At 41.4% G+C, this 18951-nt stretch overlaps 2 protein-coding genes across 2 annotated transcripts; both read left to right on the forward strand.

Moving 5' to 3' along the window:
* The first annotated feature begins 793 nt into the window (after positions 1-793).
* Positions 794-8635, forward strand: LOC134395483 (olfactory receptor 2T11-like). The gene is made up of 4 exons (XM_063121646.1): positions 794-827; positions 2094-3028; positions 5053-5110; positions 8571-8635. The coding sequence occupies exons 1-4, from the start codon at positions 794-796 to the stop codon at positions 8633-8635; spliced, it is 1092 nt and encodes a 363-aa protein (XP_062977716.1).
* Positions 8636-13048: 4413 nt separating this feature from the next.
* Positions 13049-13648, forward strand: LOC134395484 (olfactory receptor 2T5-like). Its single transcript, XM_063121647.1, has one exon. It carries the CDS (start codon positions 13049-13051, stop codon positions 13646-13648), a length of 600 nt encoding a protein of 199 aa, XP_062977717.1.
* Positions 13649-18951: the final 5303 nt, after the last annotated feature.

Raw genomic sequence — 18951 nt, forward strand, 5'->3', positions numbered from 1 at the left:
CACCCCCTGATTTAATTAATTTGACTTTTGTTTCCTCTTAATGACCTGGATTGCCTAAATATTTTCGAACAGTCCAGTCCTATGAATGCTTATTCAGAATTAAATTTCAATCAGTTCAATGGGGATTATTGCCAAATAAGTCTTGTTTAGTTAAGAATTTATATCCTGCCTTTCTTTGATGTAAGCCAAGGTAGGATGATAGAATTATAACAGCACTCTACATTGAACTCACTTGAGTGTTGGCAAATTGCCTTCAGGCATTTAGCTGACGGTTTGCAACAAACTTACTCATACATGTAGCCCTCCACATCTTTAAATTCACACAAGAAAAGGGCTTATGGTATTATTTCTGCCAACAAACATGCCAATGCACTTATTTAAGTCATTGCCTATAACTGGGACATTTCAGAATCATTCCATTCAATATATATGGATTAATTTGGAGGATCATGAGGCAGGAATAAAACTGACTGATGCAGTACCTTTTCTTCTGCTGCTTCCAGACTGTGGAATGGCCTGCCAGAGGAGATTCATCAGTTTAACAGTCTTTTAGCATTTAAGAAAGCTATAAAGACTGATCTCTTCCGGCGGGCCTATCCAGTGGAATTTTAGGATGCTTTTAGTATGTTTTTAGGAAGTTTTAACAATGTATATTATGTTTTGATTAATATTTTCTGTATTTTATACTTGCTGCTGTTCCCCGCCTTGATCAGAATGGAGAGGCGGGTTAGAAATTAAATTATTATTATTGTTATTATTATTATATTCTAATATATTAAACAATTAAAAAGCTATGTTCCTTAATTTCTGCCTCTCTGCAGGAGAAGGTAAGTGATTTTCAGCTTATCTCCTATTCTTGAAGCAGGTTTTTAACTTTAAAAAAAACACCTGTTACTTAAATTGAGAACAATGTTAAGTAAAATAAATGTACAACCACTCTCTCTCTGTGTGTGTGTGTGTGTGTGTGATATCACTGAGAACTCGCCAAAAGCATGGTGGGAGGTTCAAGGCAGATGGTGGAATTGTCTGCATTGAAATCATTCATGAGCATGTCTCATTGATGAGCATGGCTGCGAAATACATTGAGAAGCCAGGCTTGTCCATTGAGAGAAAAAATAGCAAGCTCTCCTAAAATGTGGGCTGGTTAGGATGTAACAGAGCACACAAGCCTGAGGTTTGTGTCAGCTTGGGATAATAATAATAATAATAATAATAATAATAATAATAATAATAATTCCTTACTTAATTTTGATCGAGGCGGGGAACAACAGTAAATATAAAATACTTTATTAAGAGCATAATTTACATTGTTAAAATATCCTAAAAACATCCTAAAATTCCACTGGAATTTTCCCATTACATCCAAACAGGCTCATTGGGAGCTTTACTGCTATTTATATTTTTTCTTACATATTTCAGTATATAAAGGTTTGACATTCTCTGGGGCAGACAACACAATTAGCAATTGCATGAATTTATTTTAACAAAAGTAAATAGTAGGCACAGGTGGGGATCTCAATTGGGACTGTGGGGGTGGAGGTAAGTGGGCTTTAATCCTTTCTGCCCAACTGCAGTGCTGGTCCAGTTTGAGTTTCCAGCACCTGTTATTTGCATTGGAACAAAACTTCCCATTTGTATCAATAGAAGCTTTTTCTATTCCAACATAAATAGCAGCTGCAGAGGGGCCCTGATCCAAATCAGGACCCGGGGGGGGGGGGACAGTGGCAGACCAAAAATCCCCCCCAATTCTGATTTAGATGTAATTTGTTGGCAACCCTACATAAAATGTGGTTGGGGTACATATTGAGTTCATTGTCTGGAAAAAGAACACTTTTTATTAAGTTCTGATAAGCATTTATGGCAGATAAAAAATCTCTAAAATCACATTTTAAGGTTATTTTATTTTTTTAAAAAAATGTAAAAAATAGTTTTGCAATCATTTGAATTCAATGATTTGAAACTGTCACATAAATGAAAACCATTTGAATCATCATGGAAATGCTAGTCTCTCCCTCCCTCTGAATGAATGTTCAGTGAAAAATTATGCCAGTAATGGTCTCCCTTTTCCTTCAAATCTATTCTTGTCTTCTCAGATTCAAGCAATCCAGCTCAAGAGGAAACAGAAAAGAATAATGTGACTTCATGGACAGAATTTATTCTTCTGGGTTTTTTAAGCCAAACGAAAACACCTGGAGTCATTGTGTCTTTTCTTCTCTTTATGTTCCTTTTGGTCCTGTCTGAAAACAGTCTCCTTTTCTACCTGATCCAGGTGGACTCTGATCTTCGTTCTCCAATGTATTTCTTTCTTAGTCAACTGTCCTTCATGGATATCTGTCAAACGCTAGCAATTGGCCCCAAAATGATTGCAGATTTTTTAATGAAGAAGAATGTAATTTCTCTGACTGGATGTTCAACTCAGATATTTTTCATACTGCTAATGGGTGAAGCTGAGTGCCTCCTTCTTGCTGCACTGTCCTATGACAGGTATGTGGCAATCTGCAAGCCTTTGCAATATCCAGTCCTCATGAGGAGGAATATCTGCCTCATCTTAGTAGCTGGGGTTTGGTTCAGTGCCTTCTTACATGCCTTGGTGCCCTGTGTTTACGTTCTGCCACTGTATTACTGTGGTGCCAATGTTATTAATCATATCTTTTGCGACTTGCCATCGATGTTAAAGTTATCCTGTTCTGATACGTCTCACTTTGAAAAGACACTAATCTTCAGTGGCATTACCTTGCTCATTATCCCTTCATCAGTCATTTTTGCCTCCTACGTTTACATTCTCGGAACAGTCTTGAGGGTGCGCTCAGCTGAAGGAAGTCACAAGGCACTCGGGACTTGCTTGTCACACTTGAGTGTGGTGGGACTCTTCTATGGGGCAGCTATGTTCAAATACCTGAGACCCAGGTCCTACCAAACGCCATTCCAAGACGATATGGTTTCAGTGTTTTGTACCATTGTCACTCCCATGCTCAACCCACTCATCTACAGCCTGAGGAATCGGGATGTGCTAGCAGCACTGAAAAAAGTGTTCAGGAAAAGTGTGACATAGGTAATGGCCCAGAACATAATACTCTGCCTGTTGTACTCTAACTGAAACACGAACAATTAAACTCCATACCCCCCGCGGACATTGTGCAGGAGAATCACTGTGTCATCAATACGACCCACGAAGATCCATGAGTCATGAATGCAAGATAAAATGCTCGTCTGAAGAAGCTCTTACTGAGCATTTTGTTATAGTGCTGTGCCCTTGCACCGCAAAGGAGAGAATTCCAAGAGTGCAAGCAGCTTCAAGTTCAATCGCAGCTTTTAAAGCTCAGCTAAAAACTTTTCTTTTTCCTAAAGCTTTTAAAACTTGATTTTGTTCTGACTTTATACTGCTAGTTTTACCCTACCCTGTGCCTGTTCGGTGCATTCTCTTCCCCTCCTTATTGTTTTATTATGATTTTATTAGAATGTAAGCCTATACGGCAGGGTCTTGCTATTTACTGTTTTACTCTGTACAGCACCATGTACATTGATGGTGCTATATAAATAAATAAATAAATAAATAAATAATAATACCCAAAGTTTGGTTTCCTTGGAATGCAGTCACTGGAGGCTTTAAAATAGTTTATAACAGTAGTGACAACTGTTGGGGGCCAGGACACACTCCATATACAGTTTTCAAAATGTTTTCTGAGGCAGGATTTACACTACTGCTTAAAATGGTTTATAACAGTAGTGACAGCTATTGGGGCCCAAGACACACTCCATATACAGTTTTCAAAATGTTTTCAAACTGTTTTATCCTGCTTGGTATATATCTGGCCAAAGTGTCATGTCCTGCTTGGTGTAAATCTGGCCCAGAGCTGGATCAAGGCCACGATGGGCCCTGGGGCTAGTCATTTGTAGTGAGCCCCCTCCTCTGCCCCCAATTCTAACCCCACACACATTTGTGCATGCGTGCACACAGACACACACGCGGAGAATCAATGAAAGCTATTTTAGATACAGAAAAATATATTTACATATGCTAGTAGAAATAATCTTGCAGCATAAAGCACACAGACATAGAAAATATAAATACATATTGAAGCTCTCTCTCTCATGTACACTCACTCAATCAAGAAACAGAGAGAGAATGACTCATTCAGAGAGAGCAGCAAAACATGACACACACACAGAGAGAGCCAGGGCTGACCCAGAATATTTTGTTGCCTGAGGAGAACGAGCAAATGCCTCTCATTTCTCATTGGATGATTTTGGGCCAGTCACTACCCCTTAGCCAAATCTAACTCACAGGATTGTTGTGAGGAGGATAAAAATCCTGTGAGTTAGATTTGGCTGAGGGGTAGTGACTGGCCTAAAGTCAGATTTACACATTGATATTAAACCAGCAATAGCACAAGAAACTCCTTTGTCTTGTCAATTTTTCACATAAACTTGGAATCCTAAAATTAAACTGAAAAATAACACAATTCTAAGAATGTAATGTACTTAGTGATTTTTAAATGTTGTTGGTGTAAATGCTTACAACAAAACAATATGTATTACATCAATTTCTTTATATGAAACTCAATTTAAATATTTGGGGTGGGGAAGAAAAGAAAAACCTTGTTCTCTCTCCTTGGAAGAATTTTATTGCCTGATCTCCAGAAGGGTTTTCAAAGTGGCGTTGAACAGCTCAAGTTGCCCTACTGAAAGGCATTCAGGTCAAAAACATGAAGATATCAGTGTCTCCCTCAAGGAATGGGTCCCTTCTAAGAGATGTATATTATTATTATTATTTATTTATTTATTTATTTATTTATTTATTTATATAGCACCATCAATGTACATGGTGCTGTACAGATTACACAGTAAATAGCAAGACCCTGCCGCATAGGCTTACAATCTAATAAAGTTGTAGTAAACAATAAGGAGGGAAAGAGAATGCAAACAGGCACAGGGAAGTGTAAACAGGCACCGGGTAGGGTGAAGCTGACAGTATAGAGTCAGAACAAACTCAATATTTAAAAGCTATAGGGAAAAGAAAAGTTTTTAGCTTTTTATCACCCATTCCTACAGATTTTCCTACAGTTTTTATCACCCATTCCTGCAGATCTAAGAGATCTCATGCATCCCTGTAGATTAATTAGGGTGACCAACCAAACCAGGATTTCCCCAGGTTTGTCAAGATTTTTGTTCTATCCTGGGTGTTGGGGGATTTTCTGTAATTTTTAGGGCTGTGCTCGGACCCCCCCCAATCCGCTCTGGATCCTGATCCACAACTTTCAGATTGGGTCCGCTTTGGGTCGATCCGCCTCCATTCCACTCCGCAGTGGATCCGGATCCAGAGCTCTGCTTTCCTCCCATAAACTTGCATTGAAAATGTAAAACGCCTATAACTTTTTTAGTTTTCAAGTTAGAAACATGAAAATGGGCACCATGATAGCTTCTAAATAGATCCTTAGGCATGGCCACTTTGAAGGAAATTGGATCATCCCCTGATTTTGGGGGGATTTTTAAAAGATTTCCCACCCATTTACAGAAATGCAGTTATCTCTGTTAGTTTGTAAGCTACACACATATAACTGGACACCAGGATAGCTTCCTAATAGATCCTTAGTCATGGCCACTTTGAAGGAAATCAGATCATATCCTGATTTTTTGGGAATTAAAAAAAATTTTTTTCCCCATTTACAGAAATGCAGTTATCTCTGTTAGTTTGTAAGCTACACACATGTAACTAGGCACCAGGATAGCTTCTAAATAGATTCTTGGGCATGGGCACTTTGAAGGAAATGGGATCATGCCCTGATTTTGGGGGAATTTTTAAAGTTAAACCTAAGTCAGAATCTTCCTCTTAGGTTAACCACTTCAAAAATGAACACAGGGAACTTCAAGATAGAAATATTAAACTGGGTGAGTATACAGCACATAGATGGTCATGTGAGAAACAACTCAGACCTTGCATTGCCATGCTTGGGTCGCAATACTTTCTAAAAACTTAATTTTTTTTATGCCATCCACTCATTTCAAAGTGCTACAACATGTTGGTTTTTCAAGATGCACACACCTCAAACAGAGATGCCATTGAATAGACAATCCTTTCAGGCTCTGTCACAGTTCACACACTCCAGGGTATGCCCAGCCAATAATTGTAATAACAACAACAATAATAATGACGATGATGATGAGCCTACATTGTCACAGAGGATTCAGTGATCATGGCAGCAGCACATACAAAATGAAGCTGCCTTTTCATGACGAGGAAGGACTAATGCCCTGAGTCAAAGCAAAACACGCACAAACCGGCCCTCTGAGGCGGGCCCAGAGGAGGAGAGGCAGCACAAGACATCTCTGCGGGCACAAGTCATTGAGCCAAGGATTGTTTCCAGGCCATTCGAAGGCAGAAACACAAACCGGCCCTGTGAGGTGGGAACAGCACAGAGAGATGCCTTTGCATCCCATAAATAATAGGAGGCTAGCAGGACAACAGTAAAGCTTTGTGCTCCTTGCTTTAGAGTTGATTGACTACACAGCCATTATTAAATCATCATTATCATCATCATCATCATCATCATCATCATCATCATCATCATCATCATCACAACAAGAAGAATTAGAACAAAAAGGCTGACTGACTTTATTACCAGTATGGGAAAGTGGATGTGTCCAGTGCCAAGGAGGAAACAGTGGACTGTACCACTACCTCTCAGTCCTTTGGCTGGTCCTGTCTAGGTGCCTGCCTTTGAGAAGCCACATCACACATCATTGGTTCCCACTGGTTCCCCTTTAGAGGGTTCCAATTTTCCTGAAGGGCAGTGGGCACTGGGCACATCCACATGCCGTACAGGACATCATCCACTTCCACCACTGCTATCCAGTTGTCCACCAAGGTTACTGTGGGTACCTTGCAGTGCTGTGTTGCCTATCTTTTATTTTACTTTGAATATTATTTAAGGTTGTGTGTGAGTTTGCTTCACCAATGCCCTCCTCAGTGACCGAAGTCCTACAAAAGACAAAGAAAGAAAACTGTCTCTTCTTTTGCTTATTCACATGGGGTGATCACTCAGCACAATTAGGAGATGAAGTTGTCTATCAACGCTGAAAAAGGCTTATTTCCCCCTCCCTTTTATCCATTAAAAATCATTGCAACCCAACCGCTGAACGGTTTTTTCTGAAAATCAACACAAATGACTCCCAATTGTCAATCTGTAAGCACAGTAATTTTCAGGGATCTAGCTTTAAAAACAAAGAAGTTATAGGCATTTCTTCGCCCAATACAATCCTATGGAAAAAATGTCCAAAATGGCGACCGGAGCTCCGCAACGACGCGAGGCGCTCCACAACTCAGTGAACCGCTTCGTGTTGATCCACTGCCCTCTGACCCGATTTGGAACTGCCTTTGGCAGAGGCGGATCGGGTGGCTCTGCTCCCGCTTCTATGACCCGAAACGGAGTGGAGCACAGCCCTAGTAATTCTAGAATGTCTGGGAATAACATGCTTTCCCCTTTAGGGCTTCCATTAGCATGACAGAAGGAATGACACGCCTTAAAGTCCCCAATTGAAGCAGTTGGGGGGAGGAATGACACACTTTCCTCTCCTCCCCTCCAACCGGGGCCTTTAAGGTCCCAATTGGAGCAGAGGAGGGGAAAGCACGCTTTCTGGAGGCCCTGGAAAGCACACTTTATCACACCCACCCCACTGAGTGTCCTCTTTTTTGGTTTCCCAAATATGGTCACCCTATAGAGTATCAAATCCAAACGATGACATTAGCAACAACTGAGGCCTTGTGGCCAATGGCAAAGGCACCCAAATTATGCTGAGGTACTCAGTGACCTGGTTCATACAATAGTGCCAGTACCTGCAGGAGGCCATTTTAAATATTCAATGCCTGGTCATGGCTTGTCATGTCGTGTGATCCCAGGCTGTTTAACCCTCATACAACCCACTGTCCCTGGGTTTGCATGATGCGATAAGCCACTGTGGGCTACGATGTGTGCCTGTGCCTGTGGGTGACCATTTCGAAGGTGTGTGCGACCTTTCTCTTGCACAAGGCAGATCCAAGATCCGACACAAGGAAAGCTGTGCTGGATCAGATCAAAAGCCAGTCTTACTTCAGCATTCTGTTTATACTGTGGGCAACCAGATGCCTATGAGAAGCCCAGAGCTGGACATAAATGCAATCACACCTATTTATTTATTTTTTATTTTTTATTTAAGCATTTTTATCCCGCCATTCAGCCAAAAAAGGCTCTCATGGCAGCTAACAAAAATATTTCTTGACAGTCCCTGCCCACAGGCTTACAATCTAAAAAACATGACACAAAAGGAAAGGGGATTGGGAGGGCGGAGGAGGGGGAAAAGAAAAGCAAATTCAGGCACTACATTCTTATTTGCTTGTGTTCCTTGGTGACTGGTGTACAGAGGGTTCTCTGATACTGGAGGTAATAGATAGCCATCAGGACAATTAGCCATTGATTGCCTTATCCTCTATGAATTTGTCTAATTGCCTTTTCAAACTGCCCAGGTTGATAGCCATCACTACACTTTGTGGTGGGAAATACCTATGCGCTGTGTGCAGTGTTCCTTCCTTTCAGGGGATGTGGTGGAGCTAGTTGGAAAGCTTTGGGGATTGGATTTAGCTCCCAGCAGCCTATCATAAAGACAAAGACAGGCCAGTCTCTACGCAAAAGAATAAATGGATACAAACCAGACATCAAAATATGCAACATCTGATAATGACCCTCGCTTCGCTACTCTGGCAAAAGGAACTTCAAAGGGAGGCTGAAACATGAAACTGCTGAATTAAAATCCCCAAAGTTCAGCTATACCACATTACAAGTTCAGCGTTATTAACAGTGTTAATACATTTATCAATGCTAAGATGTTTTTGTTGTCCATAGTGTAACAAAACCTAGTGTAATATCCAATGTACCTCCAACTTAGAATAGAACCATTCAAATGAATAGGAATGACTAAGTTTTCATTCATTTCAGTAGGTCTATTCTATGCAGGACTAATATTGGATACTACCTCTAAACTATGGCCATGGCTAGACCAGGCCTATATCCCGGGATTGTCCCGAGATCATCCCTGTGCATCCAAATGACACGCAGGGGATCCCAGGAGCAGGCAGGGACGACCCCTCCATTTGCTTGGGATAATCCTTAGGTCTAGCTAAGGCCTTTGACTGCTTGTTCTACAAAATTGAGTATTCAAGTAGGCACATGACATAAATACAGGTTTAATTCTAAACTACTGGGTTACCCTACATGTATAGCATGTTGTGCTACCTCCAGTATCCAAGGCAGTAAGCCTATATACACAAGTTGCTGGGGAACTTGGACAGTAGGGTTGCATCTATGTCCTGCTTGTGGGTCCCTGGTCGACAGCTAGTTGGTAACTGCATGAATGGAGTGCTGGACTAGCTGGACCCTTGGTCTGATACAGTATGGGCCATCTCATGTTCTTATGACTTATATCTCATTTTCCCAACAGATAGGTTAGCCTTTGCCGTAAGCGTGTTTTGGAGAAGTACTAATTTCCACAACATGGCAATATGGATTGAATGGATCCTTTCCAATAACTCCATTGGTGCTGTGCAAGTATGGTTGTGCTTGGACTGTAGAAATAAGCCATTAAGATCAGTGCAAACAAATTCAATTTCCTTTGAGCTGCTGGCAATGAACACTTGACCCCTTGTTGTTTATTAAATGAAGCAGAAGGAAATTCTATATATAAAAAAAGTACTGTAGAAAAAAAGTGATCACATCTTCAAACTCTAAATAGTTATATGAACTTTTTACTTTTTAAACTTTATTTTAATTAAAGTTGGACTCAGCTAAATTCCCCAAAGGAGGAGATGGCTGAGAGTTCCTCCATGGAGATTTGAAATATTGAATTGGATTTGGGATTGATGAGACTACTGGTGCTGATTTGGATGTTTCAAAATTAAAGGCACGAAATTTTTCCTTCCTCTTCAAATAGTGAGCTGGTGGCCAAAGGAAAGATTTTACTGTGGTGACTGTAGATGACGTAGGTTAGAAAATGTTGCTATTTAGGAGAGATTGAAAAGCTTTTTTTTTTTTTTTGGCAAGTTCAGTCAGATTAAAGAATTTAAAGTTAAGAATTTTAAAAATCAGATCTGTGAAAAGGAACAAGAAACACTTGTCTACAGCTATGAATATAGACCATGTGTTTTCCTGTTTTTGACGGCAAAAATTAATAATCATCCTATCATAAATACAGAATTACTGATCTCTATTTTTTTGAAAAATGTAGGGCACTATTTTTCCCCCATAGGACAGTTTTAAGTAACCTGTTTCACCTGAATCACAGCAGATAATTTGGGGGAGAAGATAGAAATGCCGAATAAGATTTAATTAAATCATTTGGAACATCAACATTTTCAGCTGAGTATTAAACTTCTTTTGAAAAAACAACTGAAAACATTTTTTCAACATACTGATGAAAACACCTGCAGTCAACAGAAGTATGTAATTTCTAAATATTGTACAGGTCATGAGTTTTTGTAATGTGATGAACTGTGATATTGTTCTATAATGTAACCCATTTGCATATACACAAAATGTTTTACAAATAAGTCATTGCAAGCTAAATACAAAAACATTTACTTTCTTTATATCCAACCTTACCATCCAGGTATGGTCAAGACAACCGACAAAGATTAGATAGAAAGATGGATAGATAGATAGATAGATAGATAGATAGATAGATAGATAGGAGTAGACTTGACATCACACACATCATATTTGCTATCTTGGGGGATGTGTCTATATGGGTTAAAGCTCCACAGTGGTGCTGCGTTGGTTATATGCCACAGCAGTCACCTTGCAGCCACAGCAGGGCTTTCCTGCGAAGCTGCACTGTAGAAAAGTCAGGGATTTACCCTGAGTTTTCCTGCCAGAGCGAGGTCAGTATGGCTCTTTCACCGTTTGTCCTTGCTTTGGTGTTGTGCTGGGGGCTTTCCTGGGTGGAACATGACCTCCCAGTGGTCTCTGGAAGCTGGGCAAGGAGGAGGCTGGACAGCCCACACTGCCTCCTGCGTCGGGATTACCCAACGCCACACCACAGCAACAAAAATATGATTTCTTTCAGAAAGTGGGGACAAACCAGTGAGTGGCACTTTAAAATGTACATGAGATGAGCAAAGTTGTTTGATTTCCCCCCCAGTACCTATTATTTTCCAGATCTTCAATGATTATCATCCCATTCACTCAAAGTAAAACTTTGTTCTTCTTCAGATATTTAGTGCTGAAGCCTGTCTTTAACACTCAGTTATTCCAAAAAACAATTTGGCTGAAAGAGAATATTCCATTTCATGCCTGCTCTGAGATTGGGCTGAATAAAGTTTTGTGTTTCTATAGGATCGTTTCAAAGCTTTGAAATGTAGTGTGTTATATATTGTTGTGTATGTGAATGGCCCATGGCCCAAGCAACAAATAATAAAGAAAGAAAAGAAAAATATCCTGCGAGGCTTGTTAAGTTAAAAGGAAGTGACTGGTTCTTTCTCTGAGTACATGATTATTTATTTTTCAAATGGGTAAAACAACTGTTCTTCAGCAAATGGGGGGGGGATCTACACTACTGCTTTTAAAACGCTTTAAAGCACTTTGAAAATGTTTTGAAACCTGTATATGCAGTGTGTCCTGGGCCCCAACAGTCGTCAAAACTGTTATAAAGCACTTTAAAGCGCTTTAAAGCAGCAGTGTAGATCCCCCCTAGGTTGTAGTTAAATGTAGCATTACACTGATACCTGTATATTTATAGTCATTGACTTAAGATAGCATCTATATAATCCACCCTTCGTCAGCACATTTTATGCGTGTATCAGATGACACACAGGAAAAATATATAAATTTAGAGTATGTAAGAATCTGTGTTTGCTAGGAAGTTAGGATCTGTGCATTCTTAGGTCAAGATAATAAAATGGAAGTTTTGCTAATATTTTTCAATTTACTCTTAAAGTCGGTAAGAAAACTATTAAGTCATTAAATCCTAGTATCTTAGGCCGTAGCTAGACCTAAGATTTAGCCCAGGATTGTCCTGGGGCCAAACCTGTTCATCTAAGTGCCACACAGGGCATCCAGTGCTCAGGCAGGGACGAACCCGGGATGATCCTGGGATAAACCTTAGGTCTAGCTATGGCCTTATTCTCTTTATATAAAACCCATATATTTATTCAAAGTTGTAATACTGAATTCTTCCAGTACTATCTCTAGTTTTTATATGCTATCCTTAGATGACAGAGTTAAAGGTGCGATGAATGGCAAAGATTTTTGTCTTCTTTAGGCTCCCTTCATACTCCTGATGAACTTTCTGCTGCTAATTTTTGCTGTAGCAAGTAATATTGAAAGGATGAAAAATTATTATTATTATTATTATTATTATTATTATTATTATTATTATTATTTATTTATTTATATAGCACCATCAGTGTACATGGTGCTGTACAGAGTAAAACAGTAAATAGCAAGACCCTGCCGCATAGGCTTACAATCTAATAAAATCATAGTAAAACAATAAGGAGGGGAAGAGAATGCAAACAGGTACAGGGTAGGGTAAGCAGGCACAGGGTAGGGTAAAACTAACAGTAGAAAGTAACAGTAGAAGTCTGCACAACTTTAACCTAAAGTTTATCATAGTATTTTCCACAAATCCTGTTCTTCTGTTTTCTTTACATAAAATCCAGGCACAGGAGCAAGGAATGGGAGAGCAGAATACTACATCATGGACAGAATTTGTTCTTGTTGGGCTTCTGCATCAAAAATCACCCTCTATTTTTCTTGGTGTAATTCTCGTCATATTCTGTATTGCCCTGATGGAAAACAGCCTCCTTATTTTTCTGATTAAAACCGACTCCGGTCTTCAAACCCCAATGTACTTCTTTCTCAGCCAGTTAGCCTTCATGGACCTCTGCCAAATCCTTTCCATTGTCCCCCAAATGACAGTGAATTTTGTAAGCCAGAAATACGGCATTACTCTCTATGGTTGTGTCGTCCAGATTTCTATCACACTGACCTTGGGAGGAGCAGAGTGCCTGATCCTGGCTCTCATGTCCTATGACAGGTATGTGGCTATATGCAAGCCTTTGCAATATCCAGTCATCATGAGGAACAAAAACTGCTACATTATGTCAGTAGCTGCCTGGTTTTGGTCTTCTGTGCAGGCGTTGACATGTTCCCTTTATGTACTACCTCTTCCCTACTGCAAGTCCAATGTGATTAATCATTACATGTGTGATTATCCAGCCCTTGTACAGTTGTCCTGCTCTGACAATTCTGCATTTAATAAAGCTACGTATTTTGGTGATTTCCTGGTGTTTCTCATCCCCATCTCGGTCATCCTTGCTTCCTACATAGCCATCCTTTTGCAAGTCTTGCGAGCAAGCTCCTCTGAGAGAAGCCACAAGGCCTTAGGGACCTGCTTGTCCCATTTGTGTGTGGTCGGTCTCTTCTATGGAACAGCCATTTTGGCATACATGACACCCATGTCCTCCTATTCAGCTGAAAGATCCATGATTAACATAGTTTTTTATACCATGGTTCCTGCCATGATGAACCCTTTCATATACAGCCTGAGGAACCGGGATGTGTTGGCAGCACTGAGAAAACTTTTCACAAAATACACGTGGCAGAAACTATTTGATAAGTGAACTACAGATACTGGGGCTTCTATCAAAAATGCAATTGAAACTTAAGATGTGTGATAGCTATAAGCATATCTATAAGCATGTCTTGACGTAAGAGAAACCATGTTTGATCAATCTGATTAATAAAGGTCAGACACTGGGCATTGCTAAATAGCTGAGCAGCAGCTTTTAGAAACCGTCTGAGTTTCACAAGATCCCCCACCACCACCATATCCACCTGTATCTCGCTTATGCAAACCAAGACAGCCAGTGGGAAAGCTAGACTTCCCTTTTTCCCTAGCCACTGAACCAGATCCCCTTTTCCCCTAGTCACCTTAGAAACAGGTCTGCTGCAGGAAAGTTGTGGTCAGCTAGAATTTCCATTTTGGTAAACAAGCTTTCTGCTCATGCTCTAATTGCTTCCGCCAAACTGGCTAATAAAACAGCTGACAAACCCAGCAAGCCTCAGAGAAGGGTATTCCTTGGCGGAGGTACATCTTCTCTCCATTGCAATGTGAATTCCTTTCTATCAATAAATGAGTGTTGGACCATAAGAAGCATTTTGTAATGTTTGGGCCACAACAGACTAGAGAAGCAAAATGTGTCCATGTTTCCTTGCTGTTATTTAGAACATAAGACAAGCTGTGCTGGATCAGACCAAAGGCCTATCTAGTCTAATATTCTGTTCCCACGGTGGCCAACCCGAAGACTATGGGAAGAGCCCACGAGCAGGACATGAATGCAACAACACCCTTTCTGCTTATGTTCCTGAGTAATTGGTATTCAGAGCCATACTGCCTCTGATACTGGAGGTAATATTTAGCCATCAGAATTAGTAATTATAGATAGACTTTGCCTAAACTGTTTTTCAAGACATCAAAGCTGGTTGCCATCACTACATGTTGTAGTATTTCAAAAGTGTATCCAAACATCCCATTAAGGGGGGGTTGTGGGGGGGGACATTTCCCCCCTCTTGTCTAATAATGTAATCACTGTGGCTTTTGTCAAGATGCTATCCCTGAGCTTCATCTCTCCTGCATCTGCTAATCTATATGCTAATAATACTGACTGACCTTACATGGATATGATGTGTTTTGAATTCTCTAATGCACTATATAAATGCAAAATAGTATTATAGTTTCTAATAAAACTATTTTTTACTATAATCTTCATATTTTGGATGTGTGTTTTTTAATTGTACATGAGATGATGTGCTGTACAGAGATGTTCTTCCAGGACGCAAGAAGACCAATTCTGGAATGGATCTGGATCAGAATGTCCAAACTTGAAATTCCATGCCCTGTTATCTGCTAAGTGTAACAGCAGGAAGGGCTGGATATTCCTGTGGCCTGAACAGGATGGGAGAACCAGAGGTGATGGATGAGACCTGCAGAGGAGACAGAGATAGTACACAAAGTACAAAACTGTACTGAAGAAATGGAAATATTTAACTGACAGAGTGAGCAATTTGAAGGGGTTAGGAGATGTGTGTAAATGGGCAGGAGCAGAACCAGAGAATAGGAAACAGGCAAAAAGGCAGTAAGGTGGGTATGAAAAAGAAGCAGGTTCTTCAGTGAGTTAGACATACTGCGGTGTAGCTTTGTGGCCTACTCCAGCAGCTCAGCCAGTCTGATTGTTTCCCTGAGAAGACCATAACCCAGTTTAGGAAAACAGATGCTTTATTTGTCAACTCCTCATCCTACAAACCAGGCTTCTCTCTGATTCTTCTCACAGACCTCGCTCTCCATATAACTCCGCCAACACAGGCCTTTAATCTTTAGAATTTTCTCTGGCCTTCAGGGCCAATCTCTCCACATACACCACTTTGCATTACAATACTCAAGAACAATCCTGCCAGCATCACTAGCAGGGTACTTGTGCCAGCCCCACATTCAGTTCAATATGCTCCAGTGTGCCTGGATCCCAAGGGGTCAGTTAATATGTTCTGCTGGCCCAGGCTAGCCCAAGACATTTTGATGCCTGAGGCGGAACAACAAATGGTGCCCCAGCCACCAGAATTAAGGTTCATAATACTCAAAAACAGTCGGGTTATTTTGGAATGTGAGACAGAAAATCCCACAAGCACTCCCCCACCCACACCCTGGCAGTACAAATGCAACAACAAACAACAACAACATTTTAATTTTTTTGCTCTTTCAAAATATCCAAAATCTGTTGCCTGAGACAGCTGTCTCCTTCTGCCCAAGAGTAGGGCCAGCCCTGCTGTTGGCTCCACTGCCTGCCAGGACAGGAAAACATTCTGGTGTTCCTTGCACCAGGTTTTTGACGGGTCTGGATGCCTGGAAAAGAGCCCAGAACCAACTAGCAACATCTTTCCTGCTACTTGTATGCTCTCCAAATGCTGGTTTCACAGATGCCCTACGCAATGTTCATATAGGGTGACCATATGCAAAGGAGAACAGGGCTCTTGTATCTTTAATAGATGCACAGAAAAGGGAATTTCAGCAGGTGTCGTTTGTATGCATGCAGCACCTGGTGAAATTCCCTCTTCATCACAACGGTTAAAGCTGCAGAAGCCCTGCTCTCTGACCAGATACAAAAGAGGGCAGGGCTCCTGCAGCTTTAACTGTTGTGATGAAGAGGGGATTTCACAAGGTGCTGCATACATACAAATGACACCTGCTGAAATTCCCTTTTCTATACAACTGTTAAAGATACAGGAGTCCTGTACTCCTTTCCATATGGTCACCCTAGTTCATACGGACTTCAATAAGGGAGTAGTTGTTGGAAGGGTGGCCATGTTGCCTTTTAAAGGCCAGCTCCTCAAGGGTAGTTGATTTTTCAGCCTTCCAGTGACTCAGGTTTGCAAGTCCCAATTCCCTGCTCCCCCTTACCACCCCCTCGCCTCCCGTCTCAGAGCCACCGCGGTCAGAACTTAGCTGGAAACGTATTGTCCTCCTGAGAGCCAGGCCATGATTTCAAGATATCACGCGGGCTCTGTTTTAGTATATCTATGGCCACAAACTATGGTGGTGAGAAAGAGCGAAGTGGCAGTAGCGATGTGGCAGCAGCAGGCAATGCGGTGGCAGCAGCAATGCAGCAGTGGTGAGCAGGGAGGGTGGGGACAGGGAAGTCATTCCAATGGATTCATGTGCCAGCTTTCCCAGGAGGGCAGGAGGGAGGGCCTAGCGCCACTCTGAAGTGGCCTGAGGCAGCCTGAGGCTTTGGTGTCAATCTGCTTCAGGGATGAATCAGTCTGCCTCACCTTGGTTTCAGGGATTCAGCCCAAGGCAATGCACAGCCCTAGACGACAGCAGGATTAGTGGTTCTAACCATGGCTTAAAGTGTTGTGTGCGACAGCACAGCTTGTGGTTAGTGCTAACCCCAGAGAATGACAGTTTCGCTAACCTCAGAGCCTGAACGGTTATCTGAACAGGCCCTGTGTTCACGGTTGGACTACTGCAACCTTCTTCTCTCTGGCCTTCCTTCTTCTCACATCAGTCCGTTGGTTTCTGTTCACCACTCTGCCGCAAAGATCATCTTCTTGGCTCGCCGCTCTGACCATGTTACTCCGCTTCTGAAATCTCTTCATTGGCTTCCAATTCACTTCAGAATCCAATATAAACTTCTCCTGTTGACCTTCAAAGCTTTTCACGGTCTAGCTCCTGCCTATCTCTCCTCTCTCATCTCGCACTATTGCCCCGCTCGTGCTCTTCGCTCCTCTGATGCCATGTTTCTCGCCTGCCCAAGGGCCTCTACTTCCCTTGCTCGGCTCCGTCCATTTTCTTCTGCTGCCCCTTACGCCTGGAACGCTCTTCCAGAACATTTGAGAACTACAAGTTCAATCGCAGCTTTTAAAGCTCAACTAAAAACTTTTCTTTTTCCTAAAGCTTTTAAAACTTGATGTTGTGCGGACCTTATACTGTTAGTTTTACCCTACCCTGTGCCTGTTTGCCTTCTCTTCCCCTCCTTATTGTTTTACTATGATTTTATTAGATTGTAAGCCTATGCGGCAGAGTCTTGCTATTTACTGTTTTACTCTGTACAGCACCATGTACATTGATGGTGCTATATAAATAAATAAATAAATAATAATAATAATAATAATAATAATAAGTGTGTGTGTGTGTGTGTGTGTGTGTGTGTGTGTGTGTGTGTGTGACAACAAACTCTTGGCAACAAATAAGACCAAGAAAGGCTTGGTTTTAAAACAACAAAACAATATTGAAAAGTTTATTGACAAGAATAAGTTTACAATGTAAGTTCCATGGTGTTAAAATAAATATACCTCACTCTACCTCCCAGGGAAATCTAACCTCCCCCAACCAGAAAAAACTATAGCCCAGATTCCCTAATCCTACCCTACTGAAAGCCAGTCCTTCTCCCCCTCACAATGAAAACCCAGTCACAGTTATATTCTCTCTCACTCTTAACTGAACATGAAACAGCCAAACAGATGACACCATTCAAACAACTCAACATTCTAACACCCCACTCAACTAACCATCGCCTGTAAAAGAAAGGATTTGTTAAAGCAAATTAAAGCCCACAACTAAACATTCAAATATATGTACAAATGACAAAATAAAATTCCATTTGGTCACAAGACCCCCAACCCTCAGATATTCGCGTATGTAGCAGGCAATTCCAATGATGATGAGGCTTATGCAACTTCCTTGGAGGTAGGACTATGAGTGCCTTATCAGGGTCCTCCCAGCTAGAAGACATGGCCCTGCTATCATCCTCTGGCTCAGAGAATGAGTCCCAGGCAGAACCTCTATCTCCCCAGCCTTGCAGTGGTCTCAGGCTACAAAATCAGGTGAGGGACCTTTTGCAGTCTAGTCAGCTTCTCCAGGTGGGGAAAACTATAAGGCAGGGCCTACACTACTGCTTTAAAACAATTTATAACAGCATTGACAACTGCTGGGGCCCATGACACACTCTATATACAGTTTTCAAAGTGATATATCCTGCTTGGTGTAGATCTAGCCCAGGTCTGGTCAGTCTACATAAGGCTTCAGTTGGCTTTAACTCCCTGCTGAGACAACATTCTCGTATTGTTGTAGAGAGTTCCAGACAGTAAGACCCACTTGCAGCTATCCAATGTCTTCTTTTCTTCTTGCCTTGTTCCATCTGCATCTGATGCTATTAGCTTCCTTGCAAGCCTCAAAGCACCACAGAATGGGGCAGACCTCTGCCAGGAAGCTACTGGTTTCATTCCATTGCACTGGACCTGATAAACCCACGGGTTCTTCCTCTCAAAGAGTTGACTGAGTTGTTGCATGGCTGACAGCAGATGGATAGGGGTGGTGGCCACCATAGCAGGCAGTATGGCTGATGAGGAGAAGCATGCCCTGGCTGGCATT

The sequence above is a fragment of the Elgaria multicarinata genome, chromosome 3, assembly GCF_023053635.1.
Source record: "Elgaria multicarinata webbii isolate HBS135686 ecotype San Diego chromosome 3, rElgMul1.1.pri, whole genome shotgun sequence".
Classification (NCBI taxonomy): Eukaryota; Metazoa; Chordata; class Lepidosauria; order Squamata; family Anguidae; genus Elgaria; species Elgaria multicarinata.